Genomic DNA, 19141 nt, shown 5'->3' on the forward strand with positions numbered 1-19141 from the left:
GGTAACTTGTCGCTCGCTTCTAGCGTGATGAGCTCATCACCCCGCCCCTGGCTAGCGCGACGCCGGCGGAGGCTAGGCGGAAGTGACGCGAACGGAGTCGAGTAGAGGTGGCTCGAGCGCTCCTGGGCTACCGTCGCTGTGTCCTCCTTCTGGTCGGCGCGGCCGGGCCTGGTCGCCTTCTCCTCCTCCGGCTGCTGCTCTCGGCCGCCCCGCGCCCAGTCCTGCCATGTCGGCGCCCGGAGGAGCCGGCGGCGAGTTCGGCAACCCGCTGCGCAAGTTCAAGCTGGTTTTCCTCGGCGAGCAGAGCGGTGAGGGCCGGGCAGGGTGGGGCCCTTGCGCTCCGTGGGGTGAGGGGAAGAGGCTTGCGAAGGGCACCCCGAAGAGAAAGGCCAGGGCCTCGCAGTAGTGGCTACCGCCGGGGGCGCAGGAGAGTGCTGTAGGGTGTAGGCAGGTCCCTGCCCCCAAGCAGCTTGCAGTCTGGGCCCAGAGACGCCTTTCAGAGCGGCGACGCTCTTGTCTTTAGCAGCAGGAGGGGAGCAGCTGGCCCTGTCCAGTGTTCCCTATCACAGGGATACCCAGGTGTTGCTGACTACAACTCCCAGAATCCCCAGCTGCCATGGCTTTTGCTTGGGGGTTCTGGGAGTTGTAGTCAACTACATCTGGGAATCCCTGTTAGAGGGAATACTGGCAGGGAGGGATATAGGTATAATTTAATGGGAGAGGGAATAAATGGTCCTGTCCAGCCCCAGCACAGCATCCTTCCAGTGGCGGCAGCTGGGGGTCTACCCCGGGAGGCACACACTAGCTTAGTTAACTAGCCGGCCTTTATTTGTGGCCGCCACCAATCTGGGTCTTCTGCCACTTGCACACTGGGAGGTGGAGAGCAGTGTTCAATTTAACAGGGATTCTCAGATGTCGTTGACTACGATTCCCAGCATCCCCAGCCAATGGTCTCTGTGGCTGGGGATGCTGGGAGTTGTAGTCAACAACATCTGAGAATCCCTGTTAGAGGGGGAGGCAAAGCGGGAGCTCTCTCTTTTTGCCCAGCAAGGACTCCTGCTCTTTCTTACCTTCTCAAGAATCCAGCCAAAGACTGTGTGGGAAAGGCAGGTTTTGAGAAGGGGCCTGAGAGCGGTAGCACTAGATGCCTGAGGAGAATATCTGCTCTCTCCCAAAATAAACCATCTACAGATGCTCATCTGCATGTGCATTCCCCCCCACCCACCCCGGGCTAGATCCCTAGGACTGACTTTAAAAAAAAAAGAAACAGGTATTACAATAGGCTTTGACAGATGTTCTTTGGATCTAGGAGTCCACCCAAAAACTTGGGAGTTAGTCAAAGGACACTTGACAACAATAACAATATTATTATTATAAATTAACAGCCTTTGTGATGAACATTGTGGAGGCGGAGGGTAAATTGACTTCTCTTTATTCCCTTTTCAGGCAACATACTTAGAATAGAAACAGAGCTGCCTGGGACAAATAAAGATTTTATTCAAGGACTCTGCTTGTATATATCCTAGTCTAGGTACCAAGGTTAAATTTCTATGCACTATAGCCCCTGGCACCTGAGATTTGTCAAGCTCTGTATTACAGTTCTGATTTGTGTGAACCTCTGATAATGTGATTGTGTGATTAAATAAGAGCAGTAGATTTAAATGCTCATGCTGCTATGTGTAGGTTATCTGAAATGGCAAATGATACTAATACAATATGGCAAGCAGTTCTGGAGTGTATGAGGGTAATTCTTTGGATATTTCATCACTTTACATTTTGAAGAGGTTTCTATACATATGATACATATATGCTCCTTTTTTCCATACCCATACAGGACACCTATGGAAGCTTAAACCACCATGATTAAAAACAGTAAACTTAAAATAAAATATCAGAAAGAGTAACCTTTTCTCCCCCTCCCCTTTCTGCAGTTGGAAAGACCTCCCTGATCACCAGGTTTATGTATGATAGTTTCGATAATACTTATCAGGTAAGTAGAAACATAATGAACCCTTGTAAAACATATAAAACTAATTCTCCTGGGAGAAGTTTATTTGGGCATGCCCATGCTGTTCTAGTGTGTTCACAGTCTGTGGTTGTTGTGCTCAAACCTCTTGTAGGTGCGTTTGAAGGCAGTGGTTAGTGACAAGATATGGGTTGATTTCCCAGAGGCTTCTCGTTTAGGAATGCAAGACTACCAATTTTTATTTTAGTAACTATTCTTATATTCCTATATACGTATAGAAAAAGACTAGTTGCATTCGGCACAGCAATTCTGGCTCCCAGTTGAAAACCACCGCATGTAGGGATAAGCACAGGGCCTACCCACTTTCATTATCATTGTGCCATGTGACATGCATTGGGTGTCCTGACTGGTTCCTTAGGTAATGACCAGCCAATAAGGCCTGGAGTCCCATGGATAGCTGTAGCTTCTCTTCTCTGATTTTAAGGCACCTCGCACATTAGATACTGTGTCCTAACCTATGACCATGCTTTGTGGAATCACTATGTATCCATTTCTGGGCCTTCCCACTGGGGCATGTGCACATTTGTTTCTCTATGCAAAGTTAATTAGATCCTTTAAATTGTAAGGTAAATCTTTGCCAAGCCTGTTAATTGATAAAGTTATTGTAAATATTTGGATGTGAGAATCACTCATGGTCCAGGGATGTCAAATGGCAGAAAATACAAGGTATCTTTGACTCCCCTATGTTTAATGTCATTTTCCTAGCCTTGTGTATGCAAGGGACCTGTCTTCTGAGGATGAAGTTTAATGCATGTGTTGAAGTGGATTCCAGTCCAGAAAAGCTTCTGTTACAATTAATGTATTAGTCTCTAAGGTGCCAGAAGACTCTCTCTGCTACTACAGACTAACAAAACTATCCCTCTTGGCTTTCTTAAAATAGAAATTATTGTTCTGCAGTGTTGTTGAGGCTTCTCTTGTTTTTCTAGGCAACTATTGGAATTGATTTCCTCTCAAAGACAATGTATCTAGAAGACCGCACGGTGAGTGAAGGTATCAGTGTGCCTAACCAGGAAAATACATGGTCTCTGTAAAAGTCCGTGCAGTGTGTGTGCCATCTTTCAGCTGAACCCCTAAATTACACTACAGCCTCTTCCAGCCATGGTCTTAGCAAGGAATAGCCAGACTATAATGCGGGTGTGGAATTCAGACACTCTGTTTGGAGGGAGTGGGACAAGGACCTCCCCAAAGCAGAGAGGTTCTCTTCAAAACTCATGGGAGCATTTTGTAGGCACGAGTTACATTTTTCCATAATGAATACAATTAGGGAAATTACCGGAGTGGTATTTCTGCTAGTCCCCATGAGAACATTGTTTAGGTATCTTGGACAGTTGGGTTCAAAGCCTAATGGAATTCATCTGCCATCTCTTGATAGTTGTGAGTATATGGATAGTCTATCTGCCGAAAAAATCAGAGGTACCATCAATAGTGCATTTGGGAAGTTAAGTGTTTGGTCTTTGATAAAGTCTGAAATTGATTTACGTTCTACGGCTTAGGGAGGGTAAGATCAGCGATACAAGGGTTTGTTTATACATACTAGTAGCAGAAAAATCAAGTGGTTGGATGCCTATTGGATTGGGAGCAAAAAGGAGTCACCAAAAAATAAGGTAATGGTTTCTACCTACTTGTGGGGGGGTGGGGGCGGCCTAGGTACACAGGAGTATGTACTCTTGTAAGTTAAAAGGGAAGGAACCCCGTTACAGCTGGTGTGGATGGAGCACAACTATACTTGCTGATATGGTAGGAGGAACTGATTAAACTGTTTGCATTTGATTAAGATTCAGTGATTGAGATCCAGTGGATTATTTGTGGGGTTAAAAGGGCTCATCGGAAGAAAAGACACCCAGGATCTTCTGGCAGCAAGCATTTTGTTTATTTTGCACTGTTTTCATTTTGTTTAATTGGTTTTCCTTATTTTGCCTGGAGAGTTTGCATTCTTTTTTTTTTAATTTCACATGAGTTTTTCTTTTGTTTTCTCCATATTCCTGCTCTTCTCTCCTCTCTCTGCCACTGCCCCTCTGCCCTTGCCCCACATTTTCTGTCTTCCCAGATCAGGCTGCAGCTGTGGGACACAGCCGGCCAGGAGAGATTCCGCAGCCTCATTCCCAGCTACATCCGGGACTCTGCTGCGGCTGTCATTGTCTTTGACATTACAAGTAGGTACTGGGCCTTGGGCTCCTTGAGGGCCATGCGCTTAGCAGAGGAGAGGATTGCTCATGCCCTCTTCAGTAAGGAAACAGACAAGCCAGAAGCCTTCAGAAACACCTGGGTAGAATCTACTAGAGAAAAGGCCCCACTTTCTGTTTCAGGCACAGCAAATAAGCATGCACTGTGCTTTGTAACAATTGCTGAGAGAAGGAGGGTTGTTGGGAAATGAACATTTATTATTATTATTATTATTATTATTATTATTATTATTATTATTTATTTGGCACATTTATTTACTGCCCTATTTACAAATCTCTGTGAAGTTTACAGTTTAACACCCAACAATAATTAAAACATTAGCACAATTTAAAATATAAATGAAAACTCTAAAACTTTAAAAACTATGAATTAAAAGCCTGATTAAACAGGTATGTTTGCAGATATTTCTTCTTTATAGCAGGGTTTGTTCCCCTTCGTTTAAACCTTCCAAGAAAAGACCTGTCGCCGCCTTCTGGAAGGGGAAGCAGGGAAACACAGGGAGCAGCTATAGGCTCTCTCCAGGCTCAGAATCAGGATGCCTCTGAATAAAAGCTGCAGAGGAGCAACAGCCGGAGAGAGGCCATGCTTTCATCTCCTGCTTGTGGCGTTCCCAGAGGCATCTGGTGGCTACTGTGGGAAACAGGATGCTGGCCTAGATGATCCTTGGGCCTGATCCAGCAGGACTGTTCTTATGTAGAGGGGTCGGGGGGTTGTCCCCGTTATCTCTTAGCTTCAAATAGAAGTGAGAGGAATTGAAGTTCATACTTGATGTCCTGTAATTGGGGTTCTTTCGGCAGTGGTGCCAGTCGACTAGTGCAGATTCTTGGTTTAGCTCACAATACCTCCATCGTGCTTAGGCGCTCATGATTTCCACATATTTATTAGTTTCGCACTCCATGCAGAGTTTGATCAAAAGATACTCAAGCCAGCTTACAATAGAATTGTGATACTTGTAATTTTATTAGATTTTCGTATTGCTTTTCAACCGGAGTCCCCAGAGCACGTGGCAGTATCAATAGAAAGCAATAGATCTATTAAAAACTCCTCCATCCTCTGATGGAGGCTGGCTGGCGGCGGCAGACTATCTCTGCTCTGCTGCGGCTGTGGGGAATGGCTTCTGATGGATCCAGTTCTTAGAAGGATAATAGTACAATAATAAATTAAAACGTAAGTTCTGTTTTACTAACATACCTGATCATAGAACCCAGCAGCCCTTTGTCCTCTGGCTAGTCACAGAGGCCAGAAGGTACTTCCCTTTGGCAATGCAGGGTGATGGGCCGCTAGTAGGTGGCATCAGGTCCTTTATGGTGGGAAGGAGCTTTGCTAGCTTTGCCCTGCAGCTTCTCTTCTGGACAGTGGTGGAGGTGGAGTGGGCGGGAAGGCTGATATTTTTTTCCTTGCCGAGATGTTCTTCCTAGGAGGTGGGGATGCAGCATATCTTCTAGTGTAGTGGTTCTCCTCAGGACCGCAGGTGGGATCCAGTGTTCCTCTAACAAGGATTCTCGGGTGTTGTTGACGACAACTCCCATAATCTCCAGCCAAAGGACATTGTAGCTGGGGATGCTAGGAGTTGCAGTGAACAATATCTGAGAGTCCCACTGGTGAGATCACAGTGGACATCCTGTCTGCAGGTATGTCTCCCTGCATCCTCTAGGTCTGCAGACCCTACTACTCTTTCTATACAGGTCAATAAAGTGGTACTATATGAAGGAAAGAGGAGAGTTCTTCAGTCATAGAAGCTGGTGGTTGGGGGTTCGAACCCTGTCAGTAGTTCACCTGCTCCTTCCCCTGCTCTTCCTTCCTCTTGCTTCTGCTCTCCTCCATTGCTCCTGCAACCTTCATGCTTTCCTGCCTCTCAGCTCCACTTCCGATGATCCTGTTTCAGCCTTTAGTAAGCTCCATATGAGAAAACACACTCTAGTCGTCAGGCATAGGGGTGTGCATGGCTCGCAGTCCCCCCAGGTCCGGCAGGGGGGGCATGTGACTTTAAGCGGGGGGGGTGGTAGTACTCCCCCCCCCCGGCCGCTCTTCCCCTTCCGGCGCTGGTCCTTGAAAAAATCTTGGGGCGACAGAGCTCCTCTCTGCCGCCCCTGCCCCCGTCGTTGTTCGTCAAGCCTTAACAGAGACGAGCGCTAGCGGCACGCATGCGCCCTGCACGGTGCACGCGCTCGTCTCTGTTAAGGCTTGACGAACAATGATGGGGGCAGGGGCGGCAGAGAGGAGCTCTGCCACCCCAAGAAGATTTTTCCAAGGACCAGCGCCGGAGGGGGAAGAGCGGCGGGGAGGGGGGGAGTACTACCACCACCACCACCCCCGCTTAAAGTCACAGTCCCCCGCCCAGCTGGACCTCCGGACCGGTCCGGTGGTCTGTTCTATTATGCCAGACCAAAACCATGCACACTCCTAGTCAGGCAGTTCACGAGCCTTTTGCTTCAGGTCATTCTCCTGCTTTCACTACTAATCACTGCTGCTATAAATGAACACCATGCTTATCGTGTGCTTTTTAGGTGCTACACACAAATCCTCTTGGGTTTACTGCCATTTGACTCTTCTGTGTTCAATTATTTCTTCTTCTTCTTTTCTCTCTCTCTCTCTCTGTATGTGTATACACGTACATGTGTGCATAGCTGCCTACTGAAGTCTCCTATACATTATATAAATAATTTATATAAGTGTTTTGACATATCTCTCTCTCACCTCCTGAGGATGGCCTCTAAGAATGGAGAACCTGAACTGGATCCAGACACGTAAACAAGTTGACCGTCTTTTCATAAAGGCTCCAATCGGGGAAGAAGGGTATACAAACAAGAGCAAATTGCCAGCTCTCCTTAGGAGACCTGTGTGTGTGTGTTCCTAAGAAATAGTCAGCTTCAGGTAGCTCAAAAAGCAATTGCATCTATTCTACAGACTTCTGTAACTGCAATCTTTTTGTGAGAAAGATAAGCTGTGTGCATGTTTGCATCCTAAATGTGGTCTGAATGCTTTTCCTTTGGCCAAGTGGGCAAACTCGCTCATAGGACCAAATAAATCTCTTATGTCCTCTGCTATGGTAATGGCCACACCTCAGGAGATGAGAGATATTTTAAAATGTGTATGTAACTTACTGTCCTTCACTTCCTCCGACGAAGTGGACCATAGTCCACAAAAGTTTCTGCTACAAGAAGTATGCTCTGTTTTCCTTCAGTCCTAACCCATTGGCCTTCTACTGAGCTGTCTGTAGGTGTCTTGGCACTTCTGATGCCTTCTCCTAAATTGCCTTTTCTCTAAAGGACAGTTTTTCTTCCTTTCCCCGTCTTTGTCTTCTGTTCGCTTCCCGGGCTGGCACCAGCAGGTCCGACTACAGCTTTGGGACACAGCAGGCCAGGAGCGGTTCCGTAGCCTCATTCCCAGCTACATCCGTGACTCAACTATTGCAGTGGTAGTCTATGACATTACAAGTGAGTAACCTTGAGAGGGAGGGGTCAGAGTAGAGAAAGCCCCAAGGCATCCTGTAAAGATAAACCAGTTGGGCTAATTCTGCATGGTGCTGGCAGATGGATACACAAGGCTCACGGGGTACACAAGTACCCTCTTTTCCCCAAAGATCCTTTATAATAGGTAGGTGCCCGAACCGGTTCAGAGTTTCCTTAGGGAAGCGCCGAACTGATTTGGGCACCGGCATTCGAACCGGTTCAGTGGGGCAGGGGGCAGTTCCTTTTTTAAAAGCAGGTAAGCAGAACCTTACCTGCTCCATCGCCGCCCCACCGCTTTTCCAGGCACGGCGCTCACTGTTCAAAAGGCTGTGTGCAGCTGCAGCGCTGCTCCCAGCAGCTTGTGCACAGCATTGGCACGCACATGGCCGCTGTGCATGCGCAGCAGGCATGTTCCTGCTGACACCGCAAGCAGGCTGCTGGGAGCAGCACTGCAGTTCTGTATGGCCTTTTGAACAGTGAGCGCCACATGCAGGAAAGCGGTGGAAGAGCAGGTAAAGTTCTGCTTTTTAAGGGAAATGACCCCCCCACGGCTGCATAAGCCCTCCGTGCACCTCCCTCCTTTATAAAGCCTTTGCCCTCTTCTGCTTAATTGTCATTTGCCCAGTCTTCCTTTTCTCACAGATCTGAATTCCTTTCAACAAACCTCCAAATGGATTGATGACGTGCGAACAGAAAGAGGAAGTGATGTCATCATCATGCTGGTGGGGAATAAAACTGACCTAGCAGACAAAAGGTAATTCAGGGAGCTGGAGCGTTTTCCAATGCATTCTGGAAAGCTTGCTGGTGGTGTTTCCAGTCCTCCAAAGCATGGGTTGGATTGTCTGAATTGAGCCTTAAAGAACATGTAGGTGGGGAAACTCTTAAAGTGTTATGTCATGTAAAGGTGTTTTCTTTAAAAATAACTAGGCAGAAATGGAAACTTAAGAAGAACATCCTTTAGATCTCCATGTTTCCTCAGATATTTTAATATTCTGTCTTTCTTTCATACGGTGTAATCTAAGGCTGCCAAACTTCAGCCCTCCAGCTGTTGGACTACAACTCCCAAAATACCCAGTCACAGTGGCCAGTAGCCAGGAATGATGGGAGTTGTAATCCAGCATCTGCAGGAGGGCCAAAGTTTTGTAGTCTGGGTATGAGCCAATTTAGCATGTGCAGGAAATGCTGTTCAACTTCTTCCTGGATGTAGATGTTGTTATCTCAACATTGTTATCTCTTCTATTAAATTCACATCTCTACCGTGATTGGTAAACAGGCCGTACTTGCTAAAATGCTCGGCCAGGTATAACGATTTATTTTGGACTAGAGCAATGCTGCCCAACTTCTGGCCATCCAGCTGTTTTTGGACTACAACTCCCATCATCCCCAGCCTCAGTGGCCAGTAAAGGTAAAGTGTACTGTCAAGTCGATTTTGACTCCTGGCGCCCACAGAGCCCTGTAGTTTTCTTTGGTAGAATACAGGAGGGGTTGACCATTGCCTCCTCCCATGCAGTCTGAGATGATGCATTTCAGCATCTTCCTATATCACTGCTGCCTGATAAAGTACCAGCAGGGATTCAGACTGGCAAGTGGCCAGTAGTTGGGGATTATAGGAATTGTAGGCCAGTCAGGAGGGCTGACAAGCAGCCCTGGACTATAGCTCTTTAAATGTTCGGTCTATAAATGTTTATAGCAGATTCATTACTGCAACAAAGGGAGCTCTTAAACCAAGATTCAACTTCCTAAAAAAATAAAAATAAACCCCAAACCAGTTTAAAAACAGCCATTCAATGAAACAAAAATTGACATACTCCATGCCAACTGACATACTGTGTGTAGGTCTATATAGGCTCTTCCTATAATCAGTAGCAAAAGAACTAAGCTGATTGTGTGAGGGTTGTGATGCCCCATGGTAACAGAAGTGGGCACAGTTATTTCCCTGCTTGTAGGAAGAGGCTGAAAACAATGGTTTTTAAAGCAGATAAATGTCAAAGCATCTAGTTGAAAAATAGCTTGCTGGAAGGAATTCTCAAGAGCAATCAAATACCTCAGAATTTGGACTGCAAGCAGAACCTTTATATCTGTCTTTCAGGAACTCAAACTTTAATTCTGTTTGTAAGGATATTATAGTAACTGCTATCGGAAATTGAACACACTGTATGTTCACTGAAAGACTGTAAATGGAGGCGAGAATGAGTGTGTGCAGTTCCAGTTGGAAATTTATGGCTGTCGTCCTTCCCCAAATTGGTGAGAGGCGTAAAGAGTTGTAATTAAAGTACTGACTCTGAGTCAACTGCTGGTGGGGAACAGGCACTTACTGTACATAAAACAGGATTAAAAGATAGGTCACTGGAATTACCGGTGATGACTTGGCAGCCCTTGGCCTTCAGTATGAAGCTGGAATATAAGTACATGATCGATTGTTCGGTCCTCAGTTATTTTTTGCAAAGAAGAATGGCAGCTGTTGATCAGAGAGGGTAACACTTTAATGAGATATTACTGTGCCTTTTTAATGTTTGCATTGACTTTTTTTTAATGGCATCATCTGTTTTTATTCACCCTGCCCCATACATTTTCTTAATGTTAGGGTTAATCCCTGATAGTCAAAAGTAACCCAGAACCTTTTCTCATCACTAAGCACCTTGCAGATGTCCAGTCCATTTCTGTTATCTTCTTTTATGTGGTCCCTTGCTGACTTTTCTGTTGTTGGCCAGTTTTCTATTTCATTTTTCTTTGGTTGTATTTTGTTTTTTGTTTTGTTTTTTGCAGTGACTTCAGTTTTTCTTTGGATTTTTCTTTCCTGTACTTTTTCATTTCTGTAGAAGAGGGCGAGAGAGAGAGGCCTGAAAACTTATTAGGATGTATATTGAAACCAGTGTTAAAGCAGGATTTAATGTAACACCAGGTATGTACAGGGTGGCAGAGATGCTCTTACAAGTGCCTAATTCCCAAGCAGCAGTGAAATAACTTGCTGCAGGAAGCCTGCACAGTGTCTGACCCGCCAGTCATGTTCTGTATGCTTGGCCTTCCACGTGCTTAGCAGTAGGGATGTGCACAATCCGGTGCTGGGCCGGTTTGGAGGCAGGAAGGTTACCTTTAAGGAGCAAGGAGGGTACTCTTACCCTACCCCCCCCACACACACACTGTATTTCCCCCGCTGACTCTGTGTCCAAAATGGCTGTACAGGGCAGCAGTGTATCCTCTTGCTGCTCTGGTCAGACCAGAAGTGGCCGGAGCGCATGCACGCTGGCCATTTCCGGTCTGACGCTGACCAGAATGGCAAGAGGGTATGCTACTTTTCCATGCAGCAATTTTTGACATGACGCTGGCGGTGGAAACGTCCCTACTCCTTAAAAGTAAATTCCCCACCACTGAACTGGCTCGACCGCCAGACCACTGAACCGGTTCGGAGGTCCGAAAAAGTACCTCCGAACCGGTTCATGCACATCCCTACTTAGCAGTTCTTCAGCTTTTGCAGTATCTGGCAGGAAGCAAATGGGTGTGTTGAGGTTCTGTTTTGGCCTGGTGGAGCATAGCTTTTGCAGACTTGTTCTGTAATTAGGGACCTATTATCTTTAGGCTTTAATGTGAGTATTGTTGAAAGGGATCCATTCTTTCCTCTTTAAGGATACAGTACTGTAAATACAACAGATACTAGTTTATCTGTTGATAATATCTTTAACTTATATTAAAGATGTTTATAGTATTCTTCTGAAATAAATATAATTTATTTATAATATAGAATAATAACATACTATAATAAATAAATTCTCTTATTCTAGCATGTGTTTTCTGCTTCTGCTTGGAGCAAGCTGCGAACTCTCTCTTGTTTTGGCAAAGGCAATCCCCAAAGCCCTGAATTTAAGAAGGTGGCAGTGGGTTACAAACATTCAGACATCCAGGAGCTTTCTTATGCTCTGGCAGTGTTGTTTGAATTTGGAGGGACCTACATACATCATCTTGGGGGTCTTGTGCTCTGTCACTGCCTTTCTCTCTCATTTGCATCTTTCTCTCCAGGCAAATTACTACAGAAGAAGGTGAACAGAGAGCCAAAGAACTGAGTGTGATGTTTATTGAGACGAGTGCAAAGACTGGATACAATGTGAAACAGGTAACTTGCCTCCCAAGAATGGATTCAGCGCTACTACTGGTGTCATAGTGCTGGATTCTCATTGAGCTTGACGCTACAATTCAGCCTCTTATCTCTTTTCATTCATCGAATTCTCCACATGTTTGGTTTTTGTGCAATTGGCTGATCTAGCTGATCTGACTCCTATTTAGGTTTTGGGGAAATCTTATCAAGAGATTTCCCATTGGAAAGGAAGGGAAGTATAGCAATTTTGCTTCGTGGGTGTAAATGACACTCCTTATTTCTGATACTGTCCTTGATGTTGAAAATTCCATAGGGAGGATTGGGAAGTTTTCTGGAATTCTTGAATATGGTGTTCACCCATATTCTGCTTTCTGTTCCTTTGGGTTAGGGTGGGGAATGAAATGAGTCTGATTCTTTCCAGGTGGCTGCCAGTGTCATTTCTGTTATAAAAATCCTCTTATTATATTTTTTAATTTATATTCCGCTCTTCCACCAAAGAGCCCAGAGCAGTGTACATGGTGATATATATCCTCACAACAGCCCTGTGAGGTAGGTTACGCTGAGCAAGAGAAGTGGCACCAAATTTCTAAGAACTCCACATCAGGGTGTTGGGGATTCTTTCATTGGTGCACTTACATTTCTTCTCAAACATGTGTTAAGTTCTGGCCTTGGCCACCTTCGTGGTGATACCTTCTAATTTCTCCTACATTGGTCATGCAAATCATAGGTCATGCAAGTCATGCAGATTCAACGAAAGGTCAGATTCTGCTTCACTCGTGGCTAAACGGTCCATATCAGTTACTGCAATATTTGCATCTATGCATCATCATGGGTGTGTGATACCTGTCTTTCATACATGTTCTTGAGTTCCCAAATGTTCCTAAATTTCCCTGCTGTTTGTGTTGCCTTTCAGCTTTTCCGCCGCGTGGCTGCTGCCTTGCCTGGGATGGATAGCACTCCTGAGAAAAGCAAAGATGACAGTATCCTTTTCTCCTTCTTGGTAGTATTCTCCTGTATTGCAAGCTTCTACTGCAGGGTCTTACATCTGCCTTCCGGTTTTTAGAGGCAGAGTCTGTCTTGGCTGCCTCTTCCCAAAATTTTGGCAAATGTGTGTCACTAGAGACTTCATTATCTCCACCCCTTCTTCTCATGCATTGAGCCTCTTCAGGTATGTGGCAAGATGTTTCCAGAATGGCAGAGGTGGTCCAAATTGCCTGTTTCCGGAATGGCAGAGGCAGGCAGATGGCTTGTTGCTGACTCCTATCATCCTTGACCTGCCTTCTGAGATAGGAGTGACACATTAAGGCTGTTGTCATGCTCATTAATTGGGACGGAGAAGCCTCCTACCCATGTTTGGGAGCTGTGTGCACTTTCATTTTGCAATCCCCTGTGAGTAAAAACCAAGGTCGGGTGGGGAGGAAGTTGGGCTGGAGGTCTTTTTGTCCTAGCTTGTTAAAGAGCTGGGCACAGCTGCTGGAAAGGACAGAGCCCTCCATCCCAGCTGCTGCTTAGCATGCTGTCACTTCCTCCCCCTCTGGCCTTGGTTTCTGCACACATATGATTGGGAGACGGGAGGGGGCACAGCTCCCACACTTGGGTAGGGCGTATCTCCTACACTGCTGAGGATTGTGTGAGCCAGCCTGTTGCCCGTTGAGTGCCCTTTTTTGCCTCTTCAGTACACAGCATTGCTTGCGTTCTCCTTAACCTGCCGTCTCCAGTGATCGACATCAAACTAGAGAAACCTCCGGAGCAGCCGGTAACGGAGAGCGGTTGCTCCTGTTAAAAGGCTCCCTGGTGTGGCAACCCCTTCCTGATTGGCCTGTCCGGTCTCGCTGAAGAGCATCACTTTTCATTGACTAGAGCAACTTAACTTTCTGCGGGCCGAAAGCCCAGTCTGATCCGCGACTGTTCTGTGGACAGCCCTGGCTGCCCCCTCCTACTGCATGGTGTGACCCCTCAAACGTGTCCTGTCCCTTGTTGGTTGTTGCACTTTGGTGCAGTGGCACCCTTTACTCTGTCTCTTATCTTGGGCGTGTGCACGCCTCGTTGTGTTGTCCTACAAATGCAAAGGGAGTAGCTGTTCCCAGTTGAGGAAGACACTGATAAGCCTGCGGCAGAGGAGCTCACAGGCTGGGGGTCCTCTTCCCACTCCCCTCCCCATAACGTCTCCAGTGCGGCTGTTCTCCCCTTTCAGAGGCTGCTCCTTCTGTTTGCTTTGGCCATGCCTGCTCTTGCAGTGGGAGGGGGTGCCCTTAGCATCTGTTTACTTCCCTCCGTTTGGTTTTTCTCCTTTCCTGAGGGTGGAGGAATGTAGCTCAGAATATCCCTACCAGACAGGAAAGATTTCTGTTAGCATGGGGTCCAGGATCTTTAAAGAACACTCACCCTTTCCCCCAAAAGGATGTTGCTGCTCAGTTAAGTTATATGAATGGAGAAGATGGGCAATTTTAGGTTAACAGATGTGGAGTCTTGCGTGCAGATCCTGGTGCTTGCATCGTGACAAACCCTGGTTCTCAGAACCTGGTGTAGGAAGTTCTTGAGTACCTTTTTGCATATCTCCAGTTCTCCCCTGAGTCCTCTCCTTCCCACCCTACCCCCAAAGCACTCGATAAGACCTCTTTCTGGACAAGCTACAAAGTCCACAGTTGTTAGCTGAATTAAACAGGGACTTTGCAGGCTGGACTTGGTCCAATATCGGGAGCTGCTATTTTTGTTTAATTTAGCCTTTTTATTGCATTTTTCATATGCAAAGTGCTCTACAGATCTCTCCATGCTTGCTACAACTCTGAGAAGACACAGCTCCCTATTCCATTTCTAGAAGGGGGGCCCCATAGCCCTCAACCACATCTGTGAACCTCCATCCAAGTTCTGTTTTGTTCCGCTGGGCTGGCCTGCAGAGTTTCAAGTGAGCGTGACCATCGCTCCTCTCAGACTAGTCCGGCAGCTGTATATGAAGTGAGATGCAAGGGGTCTTCATTTTATTTTCCCAGAACCTCCTGTTGACCAGTTCTCAAAGTCTAGATAGAGAAATATGTGTGTGTGTGTGTGTGTGTGTGTGTATATGTGTGTGTGTATGTATATATATGTGTGTGTGTGTGTGTGTGTGTGTGTGTGTGTGTGTGTGTGTGTGTATGGGGTAGTTCAGGTTTTTACTTGATACATAACAGAAGAAACTTTAATTCCTGTCTGTCTGTCAATTCTGCATAAGAATGACATGTGTAGCTGTTTTCGGGGGGGGGGGACCATAGATGTATCCTGATTACCACCGAACATGTGTTCCGAGACCTCCCCCTGCCGGTGGTTGCAGTTCAGACTGGGAGACGGGTCGAAGTCAGCATGAACTGGGGAACCACTTGTGGTATTTGTTGGGAAACGATTCACTTGGTTTGATTTCTGGCTGTGTCTGTCTGTTTGTAAAAGCCAAGCATGGTAAGCCCTTGGCTCATCCCTCGTACTGAATGCCTCTGGGGTCCTCTTTGTCGCACTTGCGCATGGGATGGGGCCCCTCTTGGCTGGAGCTTCTTAGTATAGTCTGTGGATGCTTCTGTAGGCATGGCTGTAGGACAGGGCTGCTCAACTTCAGCCCTCCTGCAGATGTTGGCCTACAACTCCCAGAATCCCTGGCTTATTGGCCACTGTGGCTGGGGATTATGGGAGTTGTATCCTAAAAGCAGCTGGGGGGCCTAAGTTGAGTAGGCCTACTTTAGGAGTAGGAGGCTGTTGGGTGTGGGGGCAAGAGCAGGCAACTTTTCCTACCGATTTACTTTGTCTCACCTTGGGGTGAAGGGTGTTTCTTCGTTTCAATGGAGTGAAGGGAGATATTGGTCTCTTGTGACGTCTTCCCTCCTATTCTGATGCCCTTGGGCCTAACCTTTGGGCAACGAATGTGTGTAATCTGTGCTGGAGGAATATTTGGGATACAGCCTGTGGTGAGGGAAGTCTCAGAAGAGTGTGAGTGTGGATACTGGAGTGCAGCCTTCTTGGGACTGCTGAAGGGATTTCCTTGCTTCCGCATTGGATGCTGCCACTATGTACAGGATTTCAGGTTTTTTGTCATCTTTATTTTCTTCCACTGAGATAATGTGTTACGATAGGCATGGTGAGGTTTCCATCTAGTTATGCACAGACTTCTCTTTTAGTAGAATAGGATCAGAAGTGTACTTACAAGTTCTGATCTTGGCTTGGTTGACTGCTGAACAGTGGGGTTGTTAGCTTGCTTGGTTACAAACGGTTATGCTACACTTCACGGTGTCTTTCCTCACACACACGTCATACACAGCCCTCATTGCAAACTTCCTACACACTTTTTCTCCCTGCAGCATTGACAACCAAACCATGATGTATACTTCTGGGCCACATAACCATGCACAGTTTCCCCCAGACTCTTCTCCCCCAGACTCTTCCCGGGCCATTCTTACTCCACACATTAACTGATTTTTTTTCCCCCAACTACCATTCTCCCTGACTTCCTCCCACTCAGGGCTGCTGTTGATAATATGGAGACCAACCCCTTCCTTACCAGTTAAACTCAAGTGAACACAACAGAGTCTTTCTCCTCCTAACTCACTTCATCACAGTGGGCGGGGGGGGGGGTTGGAGTTGCTTGAAGGGAGGTCAGCAGAACAGCACCAGAAAGCTTTCTTCCTCCTTTCCCTACCTCTGGCCTATCACCAGAATACTTCCTTGGAACCCCTGAAAGGGGATAGCCATACCTCGACCTTGGATATGTTAACTGGACCTTTCCCCATGAAGTGTGCTGCTTTTGTCAGGTGCACGTGGTTCTCGCCACAGGGGTGGGCCTGCAGAGGGTTTATTCCTTCCATTTTGTGATGCCCTTCCTTCGCCCAGCTTAATAGGGTTGCCACCTTCCTTTCCAGCAGAGGCTCCTGTCCCCCTTACTACACAGCGAGAAACTTAACATGTGCAACTTCTCCCTCCAGATGAAAACCTTTACCTGTTGAATTCCTAAGGCATCACTGCAACAGTGAAACACACGTAGTTCTGAATTAGGAAGACATTTCTTCATTCTCGGATTACTGTGACTTCCGCTCTTAGCTGAAAAAGCCCGATCTTTATGTTACACTAGGTTTCCAGATCCGTAACCTTGTTGGTTGGTTTGCTCCACAAGTATGAGTGGTTTCGGGGTGGTTTTTTTTGTTTGTTTTTACTAAGTTACCCTACCAGTGCAGGGAGGATGTTGCCTTTTCCCAGGAGTTGTAGCATTTAGATTCAGTTCTCATAATCGCCAATTCCGAAATCTCATACATTTGGTAGGGTGTGGGATTGCACTGAGCATGCCGTCCTCTCTCTGAGGTGAAAGGATTATAGGGATTTGACTGGTAATGGATTATCTGCCCCATCTAGCATATGAGATTTGGGAATCGGTGAGTGAGACTCTCTGCCAATAATAGGAAAGAGACAAAGGCTCGCATTGCTTAGAATTCTGGGTTCTCTTTGTGCCTGTTGCACCTTGAAGGAATAGGGGACTGTATTAGGATTTTTAAAAAACCAAAAACCTTGCAGGTAGTTTAAGGTATCTCACTCACCCGTGGCCACAGAAAGCCAGCCTTAAGAGAAATGGCTACTTGTCTGGTGCTGTGGATTTATCTAGTATTCTTTTCTGGAACCTTGTAAGAATTCAGCACAGGCACCCTGTATGCAAAGGATGTGTCCTCTCCTCCTCAGTCGCCTCTCTGGAAGAGCTGGTAATCCTACGAGCTTGGCCTTCACCAGTTCTGAAAGTGAATGCCACTGCAAAGGCGTGTGTGTGCGTGCTCCCTGTTGTGTGGGAATTGCCGATGTCCTGTCAGTGTGTGTCTTTCTCTCTCTTTACAGTTGAAATGGTGCCACTGATGTCCTTTCTCACTGGCAGCCCAGTTCTGCCGCTGCTGTGGTGGTGTTCTCTCAAGACACACTGGAAACATGTTTTTCCAGAGAATAGGGGGGAAATACTTAAATGTTTGTGGGGAGGGGTGGGGCGGTCGGGCAGGCAGGGAGGAAACCCTAGTGAACAGCATCATTCACTTTCCTCTGCCTTCTCTGTGGATGTGTATATTTTGAGTGTGTGTCTCTGGCTCTGCTGTCTCCTAGCTGTTAGCCAAGTAAGTGACTCTTAATATATGAATATTGATTGTCGGACTACAGCCGTGTATCACACTAAATAAAGTTAATTTCACCACTGCTTTGTCTTGTCTTGTGACAGTTTTTAGGGAAGAAGAGCTGCTTTCGCCCTCAGTTCCTCCCTACAGAGGTGATCAGGACTGTATGTATTGTGTGGGCGTGAATGCGATTCTGTGGCAAGTTAGACCAAATATTTTGCCAGGGGAACTCCATCCCCTGGAGAAGCCAGGGAAATGGGGGTAAACGTGGGCTCTCTTTTGCACAAAACGGTTTGTGCTAGAAATGGGGATGGGAAGCAGCTGTGCATCAAGCTAAGGTGCAACCCGCCCCCCCCCCCCCCCGCCAATCACTGGGAATTTTACTCTGCCTCTTCCCCACCCCCAGCTTCTGAACTTCACCAGAAATTGTTCGTGTGTGTTGCAGACATTACGTTGCCCTTGGTGAACACCTGAGATGTAGAGCTAGTGAAGAGCCATCTTGTCCGTGTGTTCAATGGAGAAGGAGTGTCTCCTACTGCTGGAATCTGCACCCATCACTGGATTCCACACTTGTGCAAATGCACATGGCCCATGGCCCTTTTGTATAGGTTTTTGCCCAGATGTCCAACAAGATGTTGGCTGTTTAAAATGAAACACTGTTTTGGTGCCACCTTATACACTTGACTACTGCTTTGCACTCTGGCAGCCTTCATAGACAATTTCTGAATGCTTGGAAAAAGAAGTCTTGTGAAGAAGGGTAGCATGGCAGCAGTGTCCTTTCTCTTTTTCATGTTCATCACTGTTTCTTTATGGTGTCTGACATGCTTACGATATTGGTTATCTAATACACTAAGCCCTCTGGCTTTCCTCCTCTTGGTTTTGAGGCTTCTGGTATTGGCATGTAAACACACACTGCCTTCCTCTCAAAGTTTCCTTTGCATGCAATCTTTCCAACAATTATTCCAACTTGTTTAAATAGCGGTGGTTTGTTTTCTGTATGCTAAATTCTATCCTGTGAAGACCTGAAGCATTTGGGGGGTGAAACCATTAAACTTCTTGATTTCAGTGCCAGTTCAACTTCACTGGTGTTTAACTCTTCAGTTCAGACAGTAGCTTTAAACAGAGTTTGCTATCCAACTCAGACACTGCGGACCAGTTCAGACACATTTCACGCAAAATAATATATTACTGTTTGGGTTGCAGTGCACCTCTGTAAAGTGGGGGGTCCTCAAACGTTCTGATGTTGTGACCCTCTGAATAATATATAAGGCTATGTGACCCACCCCCCTCA

General features: G+C 46.4%; 1 protein-coding gene across 3 annotated transcripts; it reads left to right on the forward strand.

The window, feature by feature from the left end:
• The first annotated feature begins 2 nt into the window (after positions 1 to 2).
• LOC128335462 (ras-related protein Rab-6B-like) lies at positions 3 to 17934 on the forward strand. Of its 3 annotated transcripts, none has more exons than XM_053273769.1 (8): positions 3 to 308; positions 1932 to 1990; positions 2953 to 3006; positions 4074 to 4179; positions 8305 to 8416; positions 11677 to 11770; positions 12666 to 12732; positions 13471 to 17934. In XM_053273769.1, the coding sequence occupies exons 1-8, from the start codon at positions 227 to 229 to the stop codon at positions 13533 to 13535; spliced, it is 639 nt and encodes a 212-aa protein (XP_053129744.1). In that variant the 5' UTR covers positions 3 to 226; the 3' UTR covers positions 13536 to 17934. The 3 variants fall into 3 exon arrangements, with proteins under 3 accessions (XP_053129744.1, XP_053129742.1, XP_053129743.1); XM_053273767.1 differs by lacking the exon at positions 4074 to 4179 and adding an exon at positions 7539 to 7647 and having other exon boundaries at positions 30 to 308; XM_053273768.1 differs by lacking the exon at positions 4074 to 4179 and adding an exon at positions 7542 to 7647 and having other exon boundaries at positions 36 to 308.
• The last annotated feature ends 1207 nt before the right edge of the window (positions 17935 to 19141 follow it).

Source organism: Hemicordylus capensis, chromosome 11 (assembly GCF_027244095.1).
Source record: "Hemicordylus capensis ecotype Gifberg chromosome 11, rHemCap1.1.pri, whole genome shotgun sequence".
Taxonomy (NCBI): domain Eukaryota; kingdom Metazoa; phylum Chordata; class Lepidosauria; order Squamata; family Cordylidae; genus Hemicordylus; species Hemicordylus capensis.

What these genes read in the sequence shown, in the direction of transcription:
- LOC128335462 (XM_053273767.1), top strand. Translation starts at nt 227, where the DNA reads ATGTCGGCGCCCGGAGGAGCCGGCGGCGAGTTCGGCAACCCGCTGCGC. An exon ending in GTTTCGATAATACTTATCAG is followed by an intron (nt 1,991 to 2,952) that starts GTAAGTAGAAAC and finishes TTGTTTTTCTAG; the next exon opens with GCAACTATTGGAATTGATTT. An exon ending in CTGGATACAATGTGAAACAG is followed by an intron (nt 11,771 to 12,665) that starts GTAACTTGCCTC and finishes GTTGCCTTTCAG; the next exon opens with CTTTTCCGCCGCGTGGCTGC.